The 18,194-nt window shown below is 41.8% G+C and overlaps 1 protein-coding gene across 1 annotated transcript in view; it reads right to left on the reverse strand.

Moving 5' to 3' along the window:
- Nucleotides 1-2,953: 2,953 nt before the first annotated feature.
- KCNU1 (potassium calcium-activated channel subfamily U member 1) overlaps nt 2,954-18,194 on the reverse strand; it is a 171,379-nt gene continuing 156,138 nt past the window's right edge. The window contains exons 28-33 of the mRNA XM_067470858.1: nt 15,906-16,106; nt 8,652-8,756; nt 8,341-8,384; nt 4,964-5,114; nt 4,365-4,541; nt 2,954-2,971 (exon numbers count right to left, since the gene is read on the reverse strand). Of these exons, the coding sequence (XP_067326959.1) occupies nt 2,954-2,971; nt 4,365-4,541; nt 4,964-5,114; nt 8,341-8,384; nt 8,652-8,756; nt 15,906-16,106 (696 nt within the window). The remainder of the gene's footprint in view (nt 2,972-4,364; nt 4,542-4,963; nt 5,115-8,340; nt 8,385-8,651; nt 8,757-15,905; nt 16,107-18,194) is intronic.

Consider the following 18,194-nt stretch of genomic DNA (forward strand, 5'->3'; position numbering starts at 1 on the left):
AGGATGGACTGGTTGGATCTTCTCGCAGTCCAAGGCACTCTCAGAACTTTCCTCCAACACCACAGCTCAAAAGCATCGATCTTCCTTCGCTCAGCCTTCCCGAAGGTCCAGCTCTCACATCCGTAGGTGACTACAGGGAATACCATGGCTTTGACTAGGCAATGGATCTTTGTTGCCAGTCTGATGTCTCTACTCTTTACGATTTTATCGAGACTGGACATTGCTCTCCTCCCAAAAAGGAAGCGTCTTCTGATTTCCTGGCCACAGTCTGCATCTGCAGTCATCTTTGCGCCTAGAAATACAAAGTTTGTCATGGCCTCCACATTTTCTCCCCCTATTTTCCAGTTGTCAATCATTCTTGTTGCCATAATCTTGGTTCTTTTGATATTTAGCTGCAACCCAGCTTTTGCGCTTTCTTCTTTCACCTTGATTAGAAAGCTCCTCCGCTCCTCCTCGCTTTCGGCCATCAGAGTGGTGTCATCTGCATATCTGAGGTTGTTAATGTTTCTTCCAGCAATTTTCACCCCAGCTTTGCAGCAACAACAATATAAAACCATAAATACACAATGTATTGTCGAAGGCTTTCACTGGGTTGTTGTAGGTTTTTTCAGGCTAAATGGCCATGTTCTAAAGGCATTCTCTCCTGACATTTTGCCTGCATCTGTGGCAAGCATCCTCAGAGGTAGTGAGGTCTATTGGGACTAGGAAAATGGGTTTATATGTCTGTGGAATGACCAGGATGGGACAAATAACTCTTGTCTGTTGGAGCTAGGTGTGAATGTTTCAACTGACCACCTTGATTAGCATTTGATGGTCTGACAGTTCCTGGGGCAATCTTTTGTTGAGATGTGATTTGATGTCCTTGATTGTTTCCTCTCTGTTGTTTTGCTGTTGTAATTTTAGAGCTTTTTAATACTGGTAGCCAGATTTGGTTCATTTTCATGTTTTCCTCCTTTCTGTTGAAATTGTCCACATGCTTGTGGATTTCAATGGCTTCTCTGTGTAGTCTGACATGGTGGTTGTGAGAGTGGTCCAGCATTTCTGTGTTCTCAAATAATATGCTGTGTCCAGGTTGGTTCATCGGGTGCTCTGCTATGGCTGACTTCTCAGGTTGAAGTAGTCTACAGTGCCTTTCATGTTCCTTGATTCGTGTTTGGGCAATGCTGCGTTTGGTGATCCCTATGTAGACTTGTCCACAGCTGCATGGAATACGGTAGACTCCTGCAGAGGTGAGAGGATTCCTCTTGTCCTTTGCTGAACGTAGCATTTGTTGGATTTTCTTGGTGGGTCTGTGGATAGTTTGTATGCTGTGTTTCCTCAACTGCTTCCCTATGCGGTCAGTGGTTCACTTGATATATGGCAAGAACACTTTTCCTCTTGGTGGATCTTTGACAAAGCAGTTGCTCTACTCCGAACTCAAGAATGGAAAACAGAATGTTGGTGGGCAGGAAAAGAGATTTAAAGATGGGCTCAAAGCCAACCTTAGAGTATAGACACCGAGAACTGGGAAGCCCTGGCCCATGAGCGCTCCAGCAGGAGGTCAGCTGTGACCAGCAGTGCTGTAGAATTTGAAGAGGCACAAATGGAGGGCACAAGAGAGAAATGTTCCAAGAGGAAGGCACATCAAGCCAATCCCGACTGGGACCGCCTTCCACCTGGATACTGACGCCCTCACTGTGGGAGAAGATGCAGGTCAAGAATTGGGCTCCATAGTCACCTACATACTCACTGCCAGGACACTGAACTTGGAGGACAATCTTACTCAGACAATGAGGGATCGCCTAAGTAAGTAAGTAAGTAAGTAAGTAAGTAAGTAAAATGTGAGGCAGATCAAGAGTTGATAGGCATTGGATGTTTGCCTTTTTGTTTGCGTATGCTGGAATCCGCCCTGAGTCCCTTCAGGGAGACAGGACGGAATATAAATAAAGTATTATTATTGATAATGATGAGAATTGTCCCAAATGGTAGTGGAGATTTAAGACCTATGGAGGCCATCACTAGAAGCAACAGTGAAATAGTGGGATACAAGCAGTTGTGGTGGCCTTTATTCATATTGGGATCACTTAATTTGACAGTAATAATGATGGCAATACATTATCTGAAGTGGAATCAGAAGTGAGTGCTTCCATTGATTGCTGAGGTAGAGCAAATGACTTCTGAGATTATTTAATAATCAATAATAAATACACTTCTTGTACTCAGAGGCCATTGTACACTCTCACTCTTCTTTATAGTTGCATAATATAGTATAAGAATAGGTATTTACTAGGGCTGGTCAATTCGTTTCGTTAATTCGTAATTCGTTAAAAAATTCGTTAATTTTTGAATTACGAAACGATTACAAAACTTTTTTTTTAACCTGGAAGTGTTTTTAAATATCGAAACGGCAGGCGCCAAAAAATTTTGTATTTCCGTCCATTTCGGAAATACGTAAGATGGCCGCCTGCCGATGCTTGCTGGGAGCTCTCCTCTCTCGGCGCCGGCTGAGCAAGCGAGCGAGAGGGCGAGCGAGAGGGGCAAGCGAGCGGCGAGCGAGAGGGCCCGCCAGAGTGAGTGCCTGCCTTCCCTCCTTAATAATAATTTTAATTTCTCCTCCCTATTCTACTAAATTAATAATTAAATTTAAAAAATATTGAAAAAATATTGGAAAAAAAAGGGCGCCATCTTTACAAAATGTTTTGTAAATATTTACGAAATTTCGTAAATACCGAACTGTTTTTTGGAAAATTTTGTAATTATTTTAAATATCGAAACAAAAAAAAACCCCAATTACAAATCGATTTTAGAAACAAATTTTTCGTTGTTACCCAGGCCTAGTATTTACAAATGAGTGCAATACACAGCCCTAAAAAGTCTGCTCATCTGGGAGATATATTAAACAACCCTAAAGGGATTGTATTGACATGTACTCACAATATATCAAGAGGATGTACTTTAGAATATTCAATCATCTCTAAGAATCTGTACAATACTGAAAACAAGAAGATCACAGATGGATCTTCATAAAAGATTGTGATCACAGCAACATTTGACACAGGCAACCACAATCTTTTGACCCACCGCCTTGCTGCTGTTGGAGTCAGGGGGACAGCTTTAAATTGGCTGTCCTCCTTTCTTCACAACCGTGGACAGCAAGTGGAGAGGGGAGGCCTGGTCTCCGAGAGGTCCCCTCTCTCTTGTGGGGTTCCTCAGGGGTCCATTCTCTCCCCTCTGTTGTTTAACATCTATATGCAACCACTTGCTCAGCTGGTTCGAGGTTTTGGCCTGGAGTGTTATCAGTAAAAGTTTCCCCTTGACATTAAGTCTAGTCATGTCTGACTCTAGGGGGTGGTGCTCATCGCCATTGCTAAGCCGAAGAGCCTGTGTTGTCCATAGACACCTCTAAGGTCATGTGGCCAGCATGACTGCATGGCACACCATTACCTTCCCGCACAAGCATTATCAGAGTCCACACTGCCATATAAACTAGTTCAGTGTGGATTTTATACAGTTGTGTGGAAGGGGCCAAAGCAGCTTACATTTCAACACAATTTCAAATCTACAGATATATTTATTTATTTGGAAGTTTTCTATACCGGCCTTCTCACCTCAATGAGGGACTCAGGTCAGTTTACAACATATATCAACTACGTACCATCAAGATTACTAAGATCGTCTGGAGAGGCCCTGCTCTCGGTCCCACCGGCCTCACAAGCGCGCCTGGTGAGGACGAGGGACAGGGCTTTCTCGGTGGTGGCCCCGCGACTCTGGAACTCTCTCCCATCTATCCTGACATTCAGGAAATGGGTGAAGACATGGTTGTGGAGACAGGCTTTCGATGAATGAGACAGCATCCTAGGATTGTGGATGGAAGATGAGGTATACTTGTTTTTAATATGATGACTGACCACCGTAGTTTTAAATATAGTTGTTATTTTAAATGTGTTATTGTAATTATGAACTATGATATTTTACTGATTGTATGTTTCTATGGTTGTAAACCGGGCTGAGTCCCTCTAAGAGGTGAGAAGCTCGGTATAGAAAACTTTGAAATAAATAAATATGCAAATATAATAATATATAAGTACAACAGAGTATATGAAACATTACAAGAGAATTAAATAATATTGGTATTCTTCAAAGCAGGCATGGGCCAACTTGGGCCCTCCTTGTGCTTTGGACTTCAGTTCCCACAATTCCTAACAGCCTACCTAATGGCTGTTTTCACAGCAGGAGCCTGGATTTGCCAAAGAGAAGCAGAGGAGAAAGAGGGGAAGAAAAGTAACCCCAGGTCTTTCCTCCAGGATGCTGGCACTTCTTCCGCCCCCACTCTCCCCTTCCTGTTTAACTTGGGGGGGGGGAGCTTTGCAGGGGCTCCTAGCCACCTTGAGCCCTGTGCCGAGGTACAGGTGGAGGGCTGGATAGCGAGGGAAGGCTTTGGGGCTGCCTATTGGCTGCACAGCTCTGTGTCTTTTCTGGAGGAGTGGCGGTGAGGAATTCTCTTGCTTCCGCTCTTCCAGGTAGCAGCCGCAGCACTCCAGACCCACCACCACCTCCACCTCCTCCAAGGAAGAAGAAGAAAGGGATATGAAAAGAAGAAAAAGAAGAAGAAAAGGGAGAGGAAAAAAGAGGGAGAAAGAGAGAAGGAAGAAAGGAGGAGGGAGAAAGAGAAAGAAAAAGAGGAGAAAGGGGGAGAGACTGAAATGGGAAGAAAGAGGGGGGGGGGGGAGAGAAGGAGACAGAAAGAATGAAAAGATATCTGTGTTAGCAGAGCCAAGAATGATTCCACTGAGAAGGAGGCTTCCTCTTTGGTGGGCCGGATAAATGCCCTCAGCGGGCCTCGTGTGGCCCGCGGGCTGTAGTTTGAGGACCCCTGTCCTAGAGTATGAAAAGAAAATAGGTTGCACACACCAAACAGAGAATAAAACCTTTATTTCTAGTGAGATGATGGCTTTCTTTATGCCAAAATGACTCCTTCATTAACCTTTGACAGCGCTCTTTCTTTTTGTTTGGCTGGTTTAATATTCTTTAGCACAATTGTCAGATCAGTTGCTACAACGTTGAATGGGACCAGACAAAAGAGCTGATCACTACCCGACATCTCTAAATCAATGGGTGGCTGAATAATTGCAAGCCTGTTTGGGAGAAACCGAGCAGAAGTATCAAAATACCAATATCTAATATCTTTTCCGTTGTTTTCAGTTGTGTATTGTTTATGCTACGTTTTGAGGTCTTGGCCTTTGTAAGCCGCATCGAGTCCTTCGGGATACAAATAAAGATAATAATAATAATAATAATAATAATAATAATAATAATAATAATATTCACCCAGAGGAAAAGTGTTCTTGCCATATATACAAATACCCAATACACCCGGATTTGAATAATGGTGGGGTTGGGGGGGGGGGTTGATCTTGTTATTTGGGAGTTGCAGTTGCTGGGATTTATAGTTAACCAACAATCAAAGAGCATTCTGAACTTTACCAATGATAGAATTGCACCAAACTTGGCACACAGAACTCCCGTGACCAACAGAAAATACAGGAAGGATTTGGTGGGCATTGACCTTGAGTTTTGGAGTTGTAGTTTGCCTACATCCAATGAGCACTGTGGACATCCAGAGAGCACTGATGGATCTGGACCAAACTTAGCTCAAATACTCAATATACTCACTGACCGCATAGGGAAGCTGATGAGGAAACACAACATACAAACAATCTACAAACCCACCAAGAAAATCCAACAAATGCTACGTTCAGCAAAGGACAAGAGGGATCCTCTCACCTCTGCAGGAGTCTACCGTATACCATGCAGCTGTGAACAAGAAGTCTACATAGGGACCACCAAACGCAGCATTACCCAAACACGAATCAAGGAACATGAAAGGCACTGCAGACTACTTCAACCAGAGAAGTCAGCCATTGCAGAGCACCTGATGAACCAGCCTGGACACAGCATATTATTTGAGAACACAGAAATGCTGGACCACACCAACAACCACCATGTCAGACTACACAGAAAAGGCACTGAAATCCACAAGCATGTGGAGAATTATAACAGAAAGGAAGAGACCATGAAAATGAACAAAATCTGGCTACCAGTATTAAAAAAACTCTAAAATTACAACAGCAAACAACAGAGAGGAAACAACCAGGCACATCTTAACACCTCTCAACAAAAGATTTTCCTAGGCTCAGGTAGGTCTTCAAATGCTAATGAAGGTGGTCAGTTGAAACATTCACACCTAGTTCCAGCAGAGAAGAGCTCTTTGCCCCACCCCAGCCATTCCACAGATATAAACCCATTGTCCTAATTCCAACAGACCTCATTACCTCTGAGGATGCTTGCCATAGATGCAGGCAAAACGTCAGGAGAAATGCCTTTAGAACAGTGGTTCTCAACCTGGGGTCCCCAGATGTTTTTTGCCTACAACTCCCAGAAATCCTAACAGCTGTTAAACTGGCTGGGATTTCTGGGAGTTGTAGGCCAAAAACATCTGGGGACCCCAGGTTGAGAACCACTGCTCTAGAACATGGCCATATAGCCCGAAAAAAACCCACAAGAACCTAGTGATTCCAGCCATGAAAGCCTTCGACAATACAATAATAATAATAATAATAATAATAATAATAATAATAACCATTCAAAAGAGCGTTCTTAAACTCTTGGGTATGGGGTATGTCAAAAATTGAGCACTGAGGACAAGACAACAATGATAATGATAGAAAATGGAATGATGATGGAATTGTTTGATCCAGAAATTTCTAGTGGACAAGTTTCTTCACAGTATGACTGGGTACCTTCACTTAATATGGGGGCAATTTTGCCTCTCGTACACATTTCAGCGACTGATGACCCCCTATTGCCAAAGTACGTTAAAATCCAACAACAAATACACCCTCCAATAACAACTAGCAAAGAAACTTGGGATGAATAAGAAGGGGCATCCCTGCAATGACAACTGCAAAGAGTTCGACATAGGAAAAGGTCCAAGTGTCTGCGCTGCCATATCTTAGGTCAGTGGTTCTCAACCTTCCTGGTGCTGCGACCCCTTAATACCGTTCCTCATGTTGTGTTGACCCCCAGCCATAAGATTATTTTCGTTGCTACTTCACAACTGTAATTTTGCTACTGTTATGAGTTATAATGTAAATATCCAATATTCATGATGTATTTTCAGTCACTAGATCAAATTTGACACAAATACCCAATACACCCGAATTTGAATAATGGTGGGGTTGGGGGGGGGGGGTTGATCTTGTTATTTGGGATTTGTAGTTGCTGAGATTTAGTTAACCAACAATCAAAGAGCATTCTGAACTTTACCAATGATAGAATTGTACCAAAGTTGGCACACAGAACTCCCGTGACCAACAGAAAATACGGGAAGGATTTGGTGATCTTGAGTTTTGGAGTTGTAGTTTACCTACATCCAATGAACACTGTGGATATCCAGAGAGCACTGATGGATCTGGACCAAACTTAGCTCAAATACTCAATATACCAAATGCAAAAACTGGTGGAGTTTGATGAAAATAGACTTGACATTTGAGAGTTGTAGTTGCTGGGATTTATAGTTCACCTTCAATAAAAGAGCATTCTGAACCCCACCAATGATAGAATTGGGCCAAACTCCACCAGTCCTCCCACCCGTACGCAGAAACTCTTTCTTACCATAGAACTCATTTGTTCTTGGTTGATGTTTTCCTCTTATATTTGTTATAATATTGTCATTTTATTTTGTTTTATGCTGCCATTATATATTTTAATATGCTATTTTATTTTATTATGCTGTTTGGGTTTGTACCCATGTAAGATGGCCTGAGTCATTTAGGGAAGATGGAGGCGGGATATAATAATAATAATAATAATAATAATAATAATAATAACAATAATAATAGGGTTGTTGTAGGTTTTTTCGGGCAATATGGCCATGGTCTAGAGGCATTCTCTCCTGATGTTTCGCCTGCATCTATGGCAAGCATCCTCAGAGGTAGTGAGGTCTGTTGGAACTTGGAAAGTGGGTTTATATATCTGTGGAATGACCAGGGTGGGACAAAGGACTCTTGTCTGCTGGAGCTAGGTGTGAATGTTTCAACTGACCATCTTGGTTAGAATTTGATGGCCTGGCAGTGCCTGAGGCAATCTTTTGTTGAGAGGTGATTAGATGTACTTGCTTGTTTCCTCTATGTTGTTGTGCTGTGGTAATTTTAGAGTTTTTTTTTTTAATACTGGTAGCCAGATTTTGTTCATTTTCATGGTTTCCTCCTTTTTGTTGAAATTGTCCACATGCTTGTGGATTTCAATGGCTTTTCTGTGTAGTCTGACATGGTGGATATCTAATCAAGGACATCTAATCACCTCTCAACAAAAGTTTGCTCCAGGCACTGCCAGGCCATTATATGCTAAACAAGGTGGTCCAAAAGAAGGTGGACCAAAAGAAGCTTGTTCATATTCATAGCTCCTTTGTTTCCTGACATTATTGATACCCTTTAAATAAAAACAAAGCTGTATAATTTGGTTCAATGTTGTTCCAAATGGATGCCAATGTTTTTGTGATAAACTGAATTAGTCAAATGGCTTTGTATCTACAAGTTTCAGTTGTACTATTGGGTCCCAATATAGGAGAATAGGGGAAGGTCAATGCAATCCGTAAATAAAACAAAATATACTTTCCTGAGATCAAATGGATTGGGTTCTCCTTTCAAGCGGTAGATGGCAAAGCAAAGGATCCCCAATTTATGAAGTGATTTAGTAAACACATCGCCAAAGTAGATCTACAAAGGGGAAAAATGAGAACACTGACTCCATATGTACATTCCTCAACCATGTTAATGTTCCACAAAGAACCACAGCTTAAATAAATTAAGAGCTTTCCAAACTCTTCATTGTTGTTGATAAGAACTACTTTTGCAACTCTGGCTCACACTATTTTAATTCTTTCCGAATTATGTTAGGGATATAACATGTGCTATGCTTTTCTGATGTATTAACATTTTCATTGGCCCTGGCTTTAATTCTGAATTTTGTACAAAGCAATAATCAAGCAAATTTTGTAATGACATCTGTTTATTTTACTCTGCATTTTGACTCAAAATAAAGAAACTTGGAAAAGATATTTATTTGGCTTATGCGTAGCTTCCAAACTCCTTCTTCCACAAGGGCCATTAATTGTATAGACCTGCCATAGCTGAAAACAATCTTAATGTGACAGTATACAGAATTAAGTTGAAGTTTTTTGTGTTGTTATTATTATTATTAATAATAATAATAATACCAATAATTCCAAAATATACCAATAATTAGGAATATTAAGAAATTTAACGAATGGACAAGAGACCTTATGAAATTTATTTGGAAAGGAAAAAAACCAAGAATAAAATATCAAGTTTTAACGGATAAAAAAATAAGAGGAGTGTTTGGTTTTCCCAATTTTAAACTTTATCATGAAGCATGTGCACTAATCTGGTTAAAGGACTGGATGGCACTGAAAAGAGAGAATCTCCTCACATTAGAAGGCCATGACCTACGCGTAGGATGGCATGCCTACATTTGGTATGGAAGAGAACAGGAGGAAAGAAATTTTGGGAATCATTTCATTCGCTCATCACTAATCAGAATTTGGGACAGATATAAAAAGCATTTTTATTCTAAAATCCCCCTTTGGATTTCTCCAATGGAAGCCAAACAGAGGAGATTATTGGGATGGACAACCTGGCCTACCTATAAAGAACTTCTAAAGAATGGTTCAACTGAATTAAAATCCCAAGCAGAAGTAAACCTGAGCTTCCCAAAAATAATATGGTTACACTACTTACAAATAAAGGAACAATATAACCAGGACATAAAACAGGGTTTTCAAATCAAAGAAGTGTTCTGGGATAATTTCCTAAAAACAGAAACGAAATGCATAACAAAGTTGTATGATAAATTACTAGAATGGTCTACGGAGACTGAAACAATAAAAAGCTGTATGATAAAATGGGCAGAAAACTTTAAAAGACCGGTAGCTATGTGTGACTGGGAAATAATGTGGAAGAAAAAACTTAAGTACACCTATGCAACGGATTTAAAGGAAAACTGGATGAAAATGTTTCATAGGTGGTACATGACCCCGGTAAAGTTAAACTGTATGTATAAGAATGTATCCAAAGTTTGTTGGAAATGTGACGAACATGATGGGACGTTTTTTCACTTATGGTGGAGCTGTACAGAATCTCAGAAATACTGGAAAGATATACACGAAGAAATGCAACTCATATTTAATAAGAAATTTCCAAGAAAACCTGAATATTATTTACTGGGAATTGTAGATAATGACATAAAACTAGATGCGAATGAAGATATTTTGTTTACATATCTGACGACAGCCGCCAGAATTGTCTTTGCTAAAATTTGGAAGCAGAAAGAAATACCAGAAAAACTCCACTGGGCAAACAAAATAAATGAAATTAAGGATATGGACAAATTAACGTTTTTATTAAAAAAGAATACAGGCAATATGATTAAAGAGACAAATTGGTCAATAATTGATGATTATATAGACACAAGATATAAAGAACTATAATGGGGACTGAAGTTTGTAGGAGGATACAAAACAGATTTTTTTAAAATCTTTTTTTATATAACAGATAAAATGAAAGTTTTCAATACGACCGGAATCAGAAGGAAGTCTTCCCTTTTTTTTGGACGCTTGGTGTGTTTTTGTTTTTGTTTTTTGTTTTTTTCTTTTTTTTTTCTCAATATGATTTGATTTTTTTCTTTTTTCTTTTTTTTCCTCACAAGTGTATGATTTTTGTAATTTTCCTACTTTCCTATCTTCTCACATTATTCCCCCACTTTTGCTGTTATTCTATAAAACTTAATAAAAATTTATAATAATAATAATAATAATAATAATAATAATACACTTTAGTTATATTCCGCCGTTCTTGCCTAGGGGACTCAAGAGTGGATTACAGCATTTACTGCAGACATAGGCTTGATTGTGGCACAGCTAGTTGGGAGTCAGCTGTATTAAAACCACTACTGACCCAAAGGTCAGGAGTTCGAAGCCAGCCCAGGTCGGAGTAAGCTCCCAACCATTTTTCTAGCTTGCTGTTCACCTTTGCAGCCTGAAAGACAGTTGCATCTGTCAAGTAGGAAATTTAGATAACACTTATTCGGGGAGGCTAATTTAACTAATGTATTATGCCATAAAACTCTCCAGCAGCATGCAAAAGAATGAAGAAGTACTCCAGCGGTGTCATAAGTAGATGGTGAAGCGACAACTCCCTGGTGGCCGGAATTTGAAGCATACCCTTATGAAGCTGGAAAGTTAAATAGCCTCAGTGTGTCTGTCTGTTTATTTATTATTTATTTACAGCTTTTATATTCCGTCCTTCTCACTCCGCAGGGGACTCAGGGCGGATAACAGTGTATACATATATGGCAAACATTCAATGCCAATTTTGACATACAAACATATACAGACATAGACAGAGGATATTTAACTTTTTCTGGCCACCGGGGAGCTGTCGCTTTCATCGTCCATCTGTGATGCTGATGAAGCACTTCCGCATTCCCCGCATGCTTCCCCACTGGAATGCTTTTGCTGGAGTCTTCTTTATGGCCTCATAAATCAGTTAATTTAGCCTCCCCACACTTTAAGGTGGTACCTTATTTTCCTACTTGACAGATGCAACTGCCTTTCGGGTTGCAAAGGTCGACAACAGGCTACACATAATTGGTTGGAAACCCACTCCAACTTGGGCTGGCTTCGAACTCATGACCTTTTGGTCGGAGTGATCTTAATGCAGCTGACACTCAGCCTGCTGCACCACAATCCCAGTTTATGTTGTGTGTCTATGGCATTGAATGTTTGCCATGTATATGTGAATTGTGAACCGCCCTGAGTCCCCTATGGGGTGAGAATGGTGGAATATAAATACTGTAAATAAATAAATAGGCAAACATTCAATGCCTTACAGTCACATACAATGAGACACAGAAACACAGACAAGGCAAAGACTTCTCCTTTTTCATTTCTGGCTTCTGGAAGTGGTGCTCATTTCTGGCTCTGACGGAGGTGTTCTTCTCCATTTTCAAGCCGAGGAGCCTGTGTTGTTACCTCCTGGTTGTGTGGTTGGCAAGACTGCTTAGAGTTTCTTTTTGCCTTTTCATCATGCTGGTCATATGACCTTGTCATATGTCTACATTATGACATATGACAAGGCCATATGACCTTGTCATATGTCTACATATGTCTACATATGTCATATGTCTATGGACAACGCCGGCTCTTCAGCTTAGAAAGGGAGATGAGCACTACCCCCCAGAGTCAGATACAACTAGACTTAATGTCGAGGGGAAACCTTTACATCATCATCATCATTATCATCATCATCATCATTTTAATGACACAAAAGCACAGTATGTCACAGCAAACGAGATCTATATGCTGGATTTCATATCACAAAATCACAAGTCAAACACTTTCCAAGCTTCTAGGACTGTGTGATGTATATTCGAATGATGCGCGCAGATCCAAGTAAGGTGGCCTTTTGCAGTTGACAGATTGTGATTTTGTCGATGTTTATTGTTTCCAAATGCCGGCTGAGATCTTTTGGCATGTTACCCAGTGCGCCAATGACCACTGGGACTACCTGTACTGGTTTATGCCAGAGCCTTTTCAGTTCGATTTTGAGGTCCTGGTAATGGCTGAGTTTTTCCTGTTGTTTTTCCTCAATGCAACTGTCACCCAGTATGGCGACATCAATAATCCAGACTTTTTGCTTTTCCACAATCATGATGTCTGGTGTATTGTGTTCCAAAACTTTGTCAGTCTGGATTCAAAAGTCCCACAGTATTTTTGCATGTTCATTTTCCATGATCTTTGCAGGTTTATGATCCCACCAATTCTTTGCTGCTGGCAGATGGTACTTGTGACATAAGTTCCAGTGAATCATCTGGGCCACAGAGTTGTGCCTTTGTTTGTAGTCCGTCTGTGTGATTTTCTTGCAACAGCTGAGGAGATGATCCATGGTTTAATCAACTTTCTTGCACAGTCTGCATTTTGGGGCACCAGCTGATTTTTCGATCCTGGCCTTAATTGCATTGGTTCTGATGGCTTGTTCCTGGGCTGCAAGAATCAGGCCTTCTTCTGTCTCCTTCTTCAGGGTTCCATTTGTGAGCCATAACCAGATCTTCTCCTTGTCAACTTTTCCTTCAATTTTGTCAAGGAACTGCCCATGCAATGCTTTGTTGTGCCACCTGTCAGCTCTGGTTTGGAGTGCAGTTTTCTTGTACTGACTCTTTGTCTGCTGTGCTTTGAGAAGTTTCTGATTATTGACTTCAATTAAAGCAGGTTCTTGGCTTTCCTTGACATATTCTGCCAGGGCATGTTTTTCTTCTTCGACTGCTTGTTTGACTTGTAAAAGTCCACTGCCACCAGACCTTCTAGGCAGATAGAGCAAGGATGTAGTGAATTATGAAAGGTCATGAGTTTTCTTGTTTTTCTGTCCAAATTGTCTAGCTCTGCCTGCGTCCAGTTTATGATGCCTTATGACAGGTATGGCCCAGGTGTTTATGGCCTTGATGGTCTTGCCTCCATTGAGCTTGCTTTTGAGAATTTTTCTGACTTTTTGAATGTATTCTTTGCTGACCACAGTTTTCACATTATTATTATTATTATTATTATTATTATTATTATTATTATTATTTACTGACACAAAAGCACAGTATGTCACAGCAAACGAGATCTATATGCTGGATTTCATATCACGAAATCACAAATCGAACACTTCCCAAGTGTCTAGGACTGTGTGATGTATTTTCGAATGTTGTGCGCAGATCCAAGTCAGGTGGCCTTCCTTCCTTCCTTCCTTCCTTCCTTCCTTCCTTCCTTCCTTCCTTCCTTTCCTCCTCCTCCTTCTTCTTCTTCATAGAATCATAGAATCAAAGAGTTGGAAGAGACCTCCTGGGCCATCCAGTCCAACCCCCTGCCAAGAAGCAGGAATATTGCATTCAAATCACCCCTGAAAGATGGCCATTCGGTCTCTGTTTAAAAGCTTCCAAAGAAGGAGCCTCCACCACACTCTGGGGCAGAGAGTTCCACTGCTGAACGGCTCTCACAGTCAGGAAGTTCTTCCTTATGTTCAGATGGAATTTCCTTTCTTGTAGTTTGAAGCCATTGTTCCATTGCGTCCTAGTCTCCAGGGAAGCAGAAAACAAGCTTGCTCCCTCCTCCCTGCGGCTTCCTCTCACATATTTATACATGGCTATCATATCTCCTCTCAGCCTTCTCTTCTTCAGGCTAAACATGCCCAGCTCCTTAAGCTGCTCCTCATAGGGCTTGTTCTCCAGACCCTTGATCATTTTAGTCGCCCTCCTCTGGACACATTCCAGCTTGTCAATATCTCTCTTGAATTGTGGTGCCCAGAATTGGCACCACAATCTTCTTCTTCTCCTTTTTCTCCTCCTCCTCCTCCTCCTCCTCCTCCTCCTCCTCCTCCTCCTTCGTGTGCTTAATATATGTTTTTATTTTATTTTAAATAAATACAAAACAAATACCCAATTTCTCTTTAGGTAAAGGTAAAGGTAGTCCCCTGACATTAAGTCCAGTCATGTCTGACTCTGGGGTGTGGTGCTCATCTCCATTTCTAAGCCGAAGAGCCAGCGTTGTCCGTAGACACCTCCAAGGTCATGTGGCCGGCATGACTGCATGGAACGCTGTTACCTTCCTGCCGGAGCGGTACCTATTGATCTACTCACATTTGCATGTTTTCGAACTGCTAGGTTGGCAGAAGCTAGAGCTGACAGCGGAAGCTCACGCCGCTCCCTGGAATCGAACCTGCGACCTTTCGATCAACAAGCTCAGCAGCTCAGTGCTTTAACCCACTGCGCCACCGGGGGCTCCTACAATTTCTCTGTAGTCTCCTGCAAATCTTTCAAATATGCTCATATTTGGCAGCCACCTCTCCACCAAAGTCAACATCGACACCGAAATACAACACCGCCTGAGCTCTGCGAGTGCAGCATTTTCCCGAATGAAGCAGAGAGTGTTTGAGGACCGGGACATCCGTAGGGATACCAAGGTGCTTGTCTATAAAGCTATTGTCCTCCCAACCCTGCTCTATGCCTGCGAAACGTGGACTGTCTACAGACATCACATTCAACTCTTGGAACGATTCCATCAGCGCTGCCTCCGGAAAATCCTGCAAATATCTTGGGAAGACAAGTGGACAAACGTCAGCGTGCTGGAAGAAGCAAAGACCACCAGCATTGAAGCGATGGTCCTCTGCCATCAACTCCGCTGGACCGGCCACGTTGTCCGGATTCCTGACCACCATCTCCCAAAGCAGTTGCTCTACTCTGAACTTAAGAATGGAAAATGGAATGTTGGTGGGCAGGAAAAGAGATTGAAAGATGGGCTCAAAACCAACCTTAAAAACTCTGGCATAGACACTGAGAACTGGGAAGCCCTGGCCCTTGAGCGCTTCAGCTGGAGGTCAGCTGTGGCCAGCAGTGCTGCAGAATTCAAGGAGGCACGAGTGGAGGGTGAAAGAGAGAAACGTGCCAGGAGGAAGGCACGTCAAGCCAACCCTGACCGGGACCGCCTTCCACCTGGAAACCAATGCCTTCACTGTGGGAGAAGATGCGGGTCAAGAATAGGGCTCCACAGCCATCTACAAACCCACAAAAATAGTCATCAAGGAAGACTATCTTACTCGCCCAACAAGGGATCACCTAAGTAAGTAAAGTAAAGTAAGTAAGTAAGTATATATATATATATATATAGGGAGGAGACTCCATAATAAAAATGAAGAAGATAGACATACGACCTCTGTCCTGTTGTTTTAGCAATTTTAGCCACTGCTTGGAGCTACCATCAATGAAATAAAAAAGAGACAGAATAAAGAAATCAGTTAACATCTACCATCACTTACCATAGCTCCATCTGGTAAATTACCACTGATTGTGAGTGGCAGAAGGGCCAGTTTACATCTGTTCCTGAGTTCAGGGGGCACCACCGTAGTGGCACTGCTACTCAGTGTCGTCTCCTCTGCCAAATATTCTTCCAGTTCTGGACTCGTTCCTCCAGTCACCAGTGTCTGGAGCAATGCTAACACATGGTGATTATGGTACGTCTGCAAAGAATGATATGGAAGATAGAAGAATGCCTTACTGTTTTCCCTCAATGGGTCACAAACCCTTATTTAACTAGAATTAAATAATGGAACTTAGTGGTGAAATTTTCAACACCGAATCTAGCGTTGAAAATATCTAGTAAACTCAGATATCTTCTCTGGAATCTATATGAATATAAAAGGAAACAGATGTTTATATCAGTCTATTAATATAGTTGGAAATTATTAGGCTTCTTGGGTCTCAACATCCAGAGATGAAGAACTTTAGGACAATCAAATGTCATGCGCTACTACTTTGATAGGAGCCCCCGGTGGCGCAGTGGATTAAAGCACTGAGCTGCTGAGCTTGTTGACCGAAAGGTCGCAGGTTCGATTCCGGGGAGCGGCGTGAGCTTCCGCTGTCAGCCCTAGCTTCTGCCAACCTAGCAGTTCGAAAACATGCAAATAGGTAGATCAATAGGTACCACTCCGGTGGGAAGGTAACGACACTCCATGCAGTCATGCTGGCCACATGACCTTGGAGGTGTCTATGGACAACGCCGGCTCTTCGGTTTAGCAATGGAGATAAGCACCACACCCCAGAGTCAGACATGACTGGACTTAATGTCAGGGGACAACCTTTACCAACCTTTACTACTTTGATACACCTTTTGCCATTGGCCAAGCCGAATGGAACTCGTGGCAACAGCAGGTCAAAACACACATCTGAGGTGCAGCTAGAATTTATGCAGGTTGATATCATTTTAACTGGAATGGCTCTATACTATGAAATCTTGGGAGTTGCTGTTTCACAAGGTCTTTTAAGTTTCTCTGCCAACAAGTACTGGGGCCTCAGCAAACTACATCTCCCAAGATTCCATAGTATTGAGCTATGGCAGGTAAAGTAGCCTCAATCTGTATTAATTCTGCAGTGTACAGCCAGTTGTATCTGTGCTGACACACGCTGGGCCTATAGCAGTTGGCTTTTGAACAGGACGTACTCTTTGTGCCCAGCGGGAAGCCGGGGTGCCTCAAGTGAGAGGCCCTAAGGATTTTCCTATACAGAGTCTTTAGAAGCTTGAAAGGTTTAACAAAGTCCTTTATTATTGCTTAAGTCTTCAACAAACAATCAAATACTTCTTAGATCTTCAACAAATTAAACAAATGCTTCAAGGCTTTGAATCAACTGGTGGGCACCTTGCTTGGAGAACTATTTCTTTCTTTAACAAGGAAAACCCCTTTTTGACCCCTCCTGGGCAATCTGTTTTTTAGGCTCTGATGGTGTGGGCCCTACTCCTGGCTCCAATTGCTTCTGGTTACCCGAGTAGACCTACCAGCCAAGATCTTGTAGATTTTCCAGCTGGAGTCCTTTTGGATTTTCTCCATGAATGATGTGGATCTGTATCATTAACCCCAACAAAGGTTGTGCTGTAAAACTGTTTTCCTTGGAAGCTTTAGGGCTGTTTCCCCGGATGTTGTGAGAAACGAAGCTTCTCTACAGGTGGGGAAAGTTCACATCCTGTAACTGGGCTTCCAAAACTGAAAGACTGCCTGAAGACTTTCTTTTCCCTCCCAGAGCCCTGGGGAAAGGGGTGGAACTAAAGAACATAATGATGATTGACAAGTAATTGGCCCTATAATTGCAGAGCAAGGGAAATCACCTTATTGCATGGAACCTTGGAATACATGCAAACACTCAATAGAAAGAAAATGAAGTAGGAGCTCCTGGTACAGCCATACCAACAAAATATCCTATGTCCCCACATGAATATTTATGCTATGCAGAAGGAATGCTTTTTTAAATCATGTCAGAAGTGACTAAGAAACTGCAGAGACGTTGCCCTGGTGTGTTACTGTCAGGTTTTACAATGCATTGCAATGTAATATAGCTGAGTCATGCACTGCTAATGGGCTTCTATTGGAAATGCTGAGTCATGTATTCACTGTATATAGGGAATCATTTGGGGAATGTGTTCTGGCCTAGTCCAGGTGATTGTGAATGATGCATGTCCTGGGTCTGAGTTGAGTCAATGAGTTGGGAACCAATCGGTGACTGCTGTGTGTAAATGAATTGTATATAAGGAAGTCATGTACAGTGTATATTTCTCC

The sequence above is a fragment of the Anolis sagrei genome, chromosome 7 (genome assembly GCF_037176765.1).
Source record: "Anolis sagrei isolate rAnoSag1 chromosome 7, rAnoSag1.mat, whole genome shotgun sequence".
Taxonomy (NCBI): Eukaryota; Metazoa; Chordata; class Lepidosauria; order Squamata; family Dactyloidae; genus Anolis; species Anolis sagrei.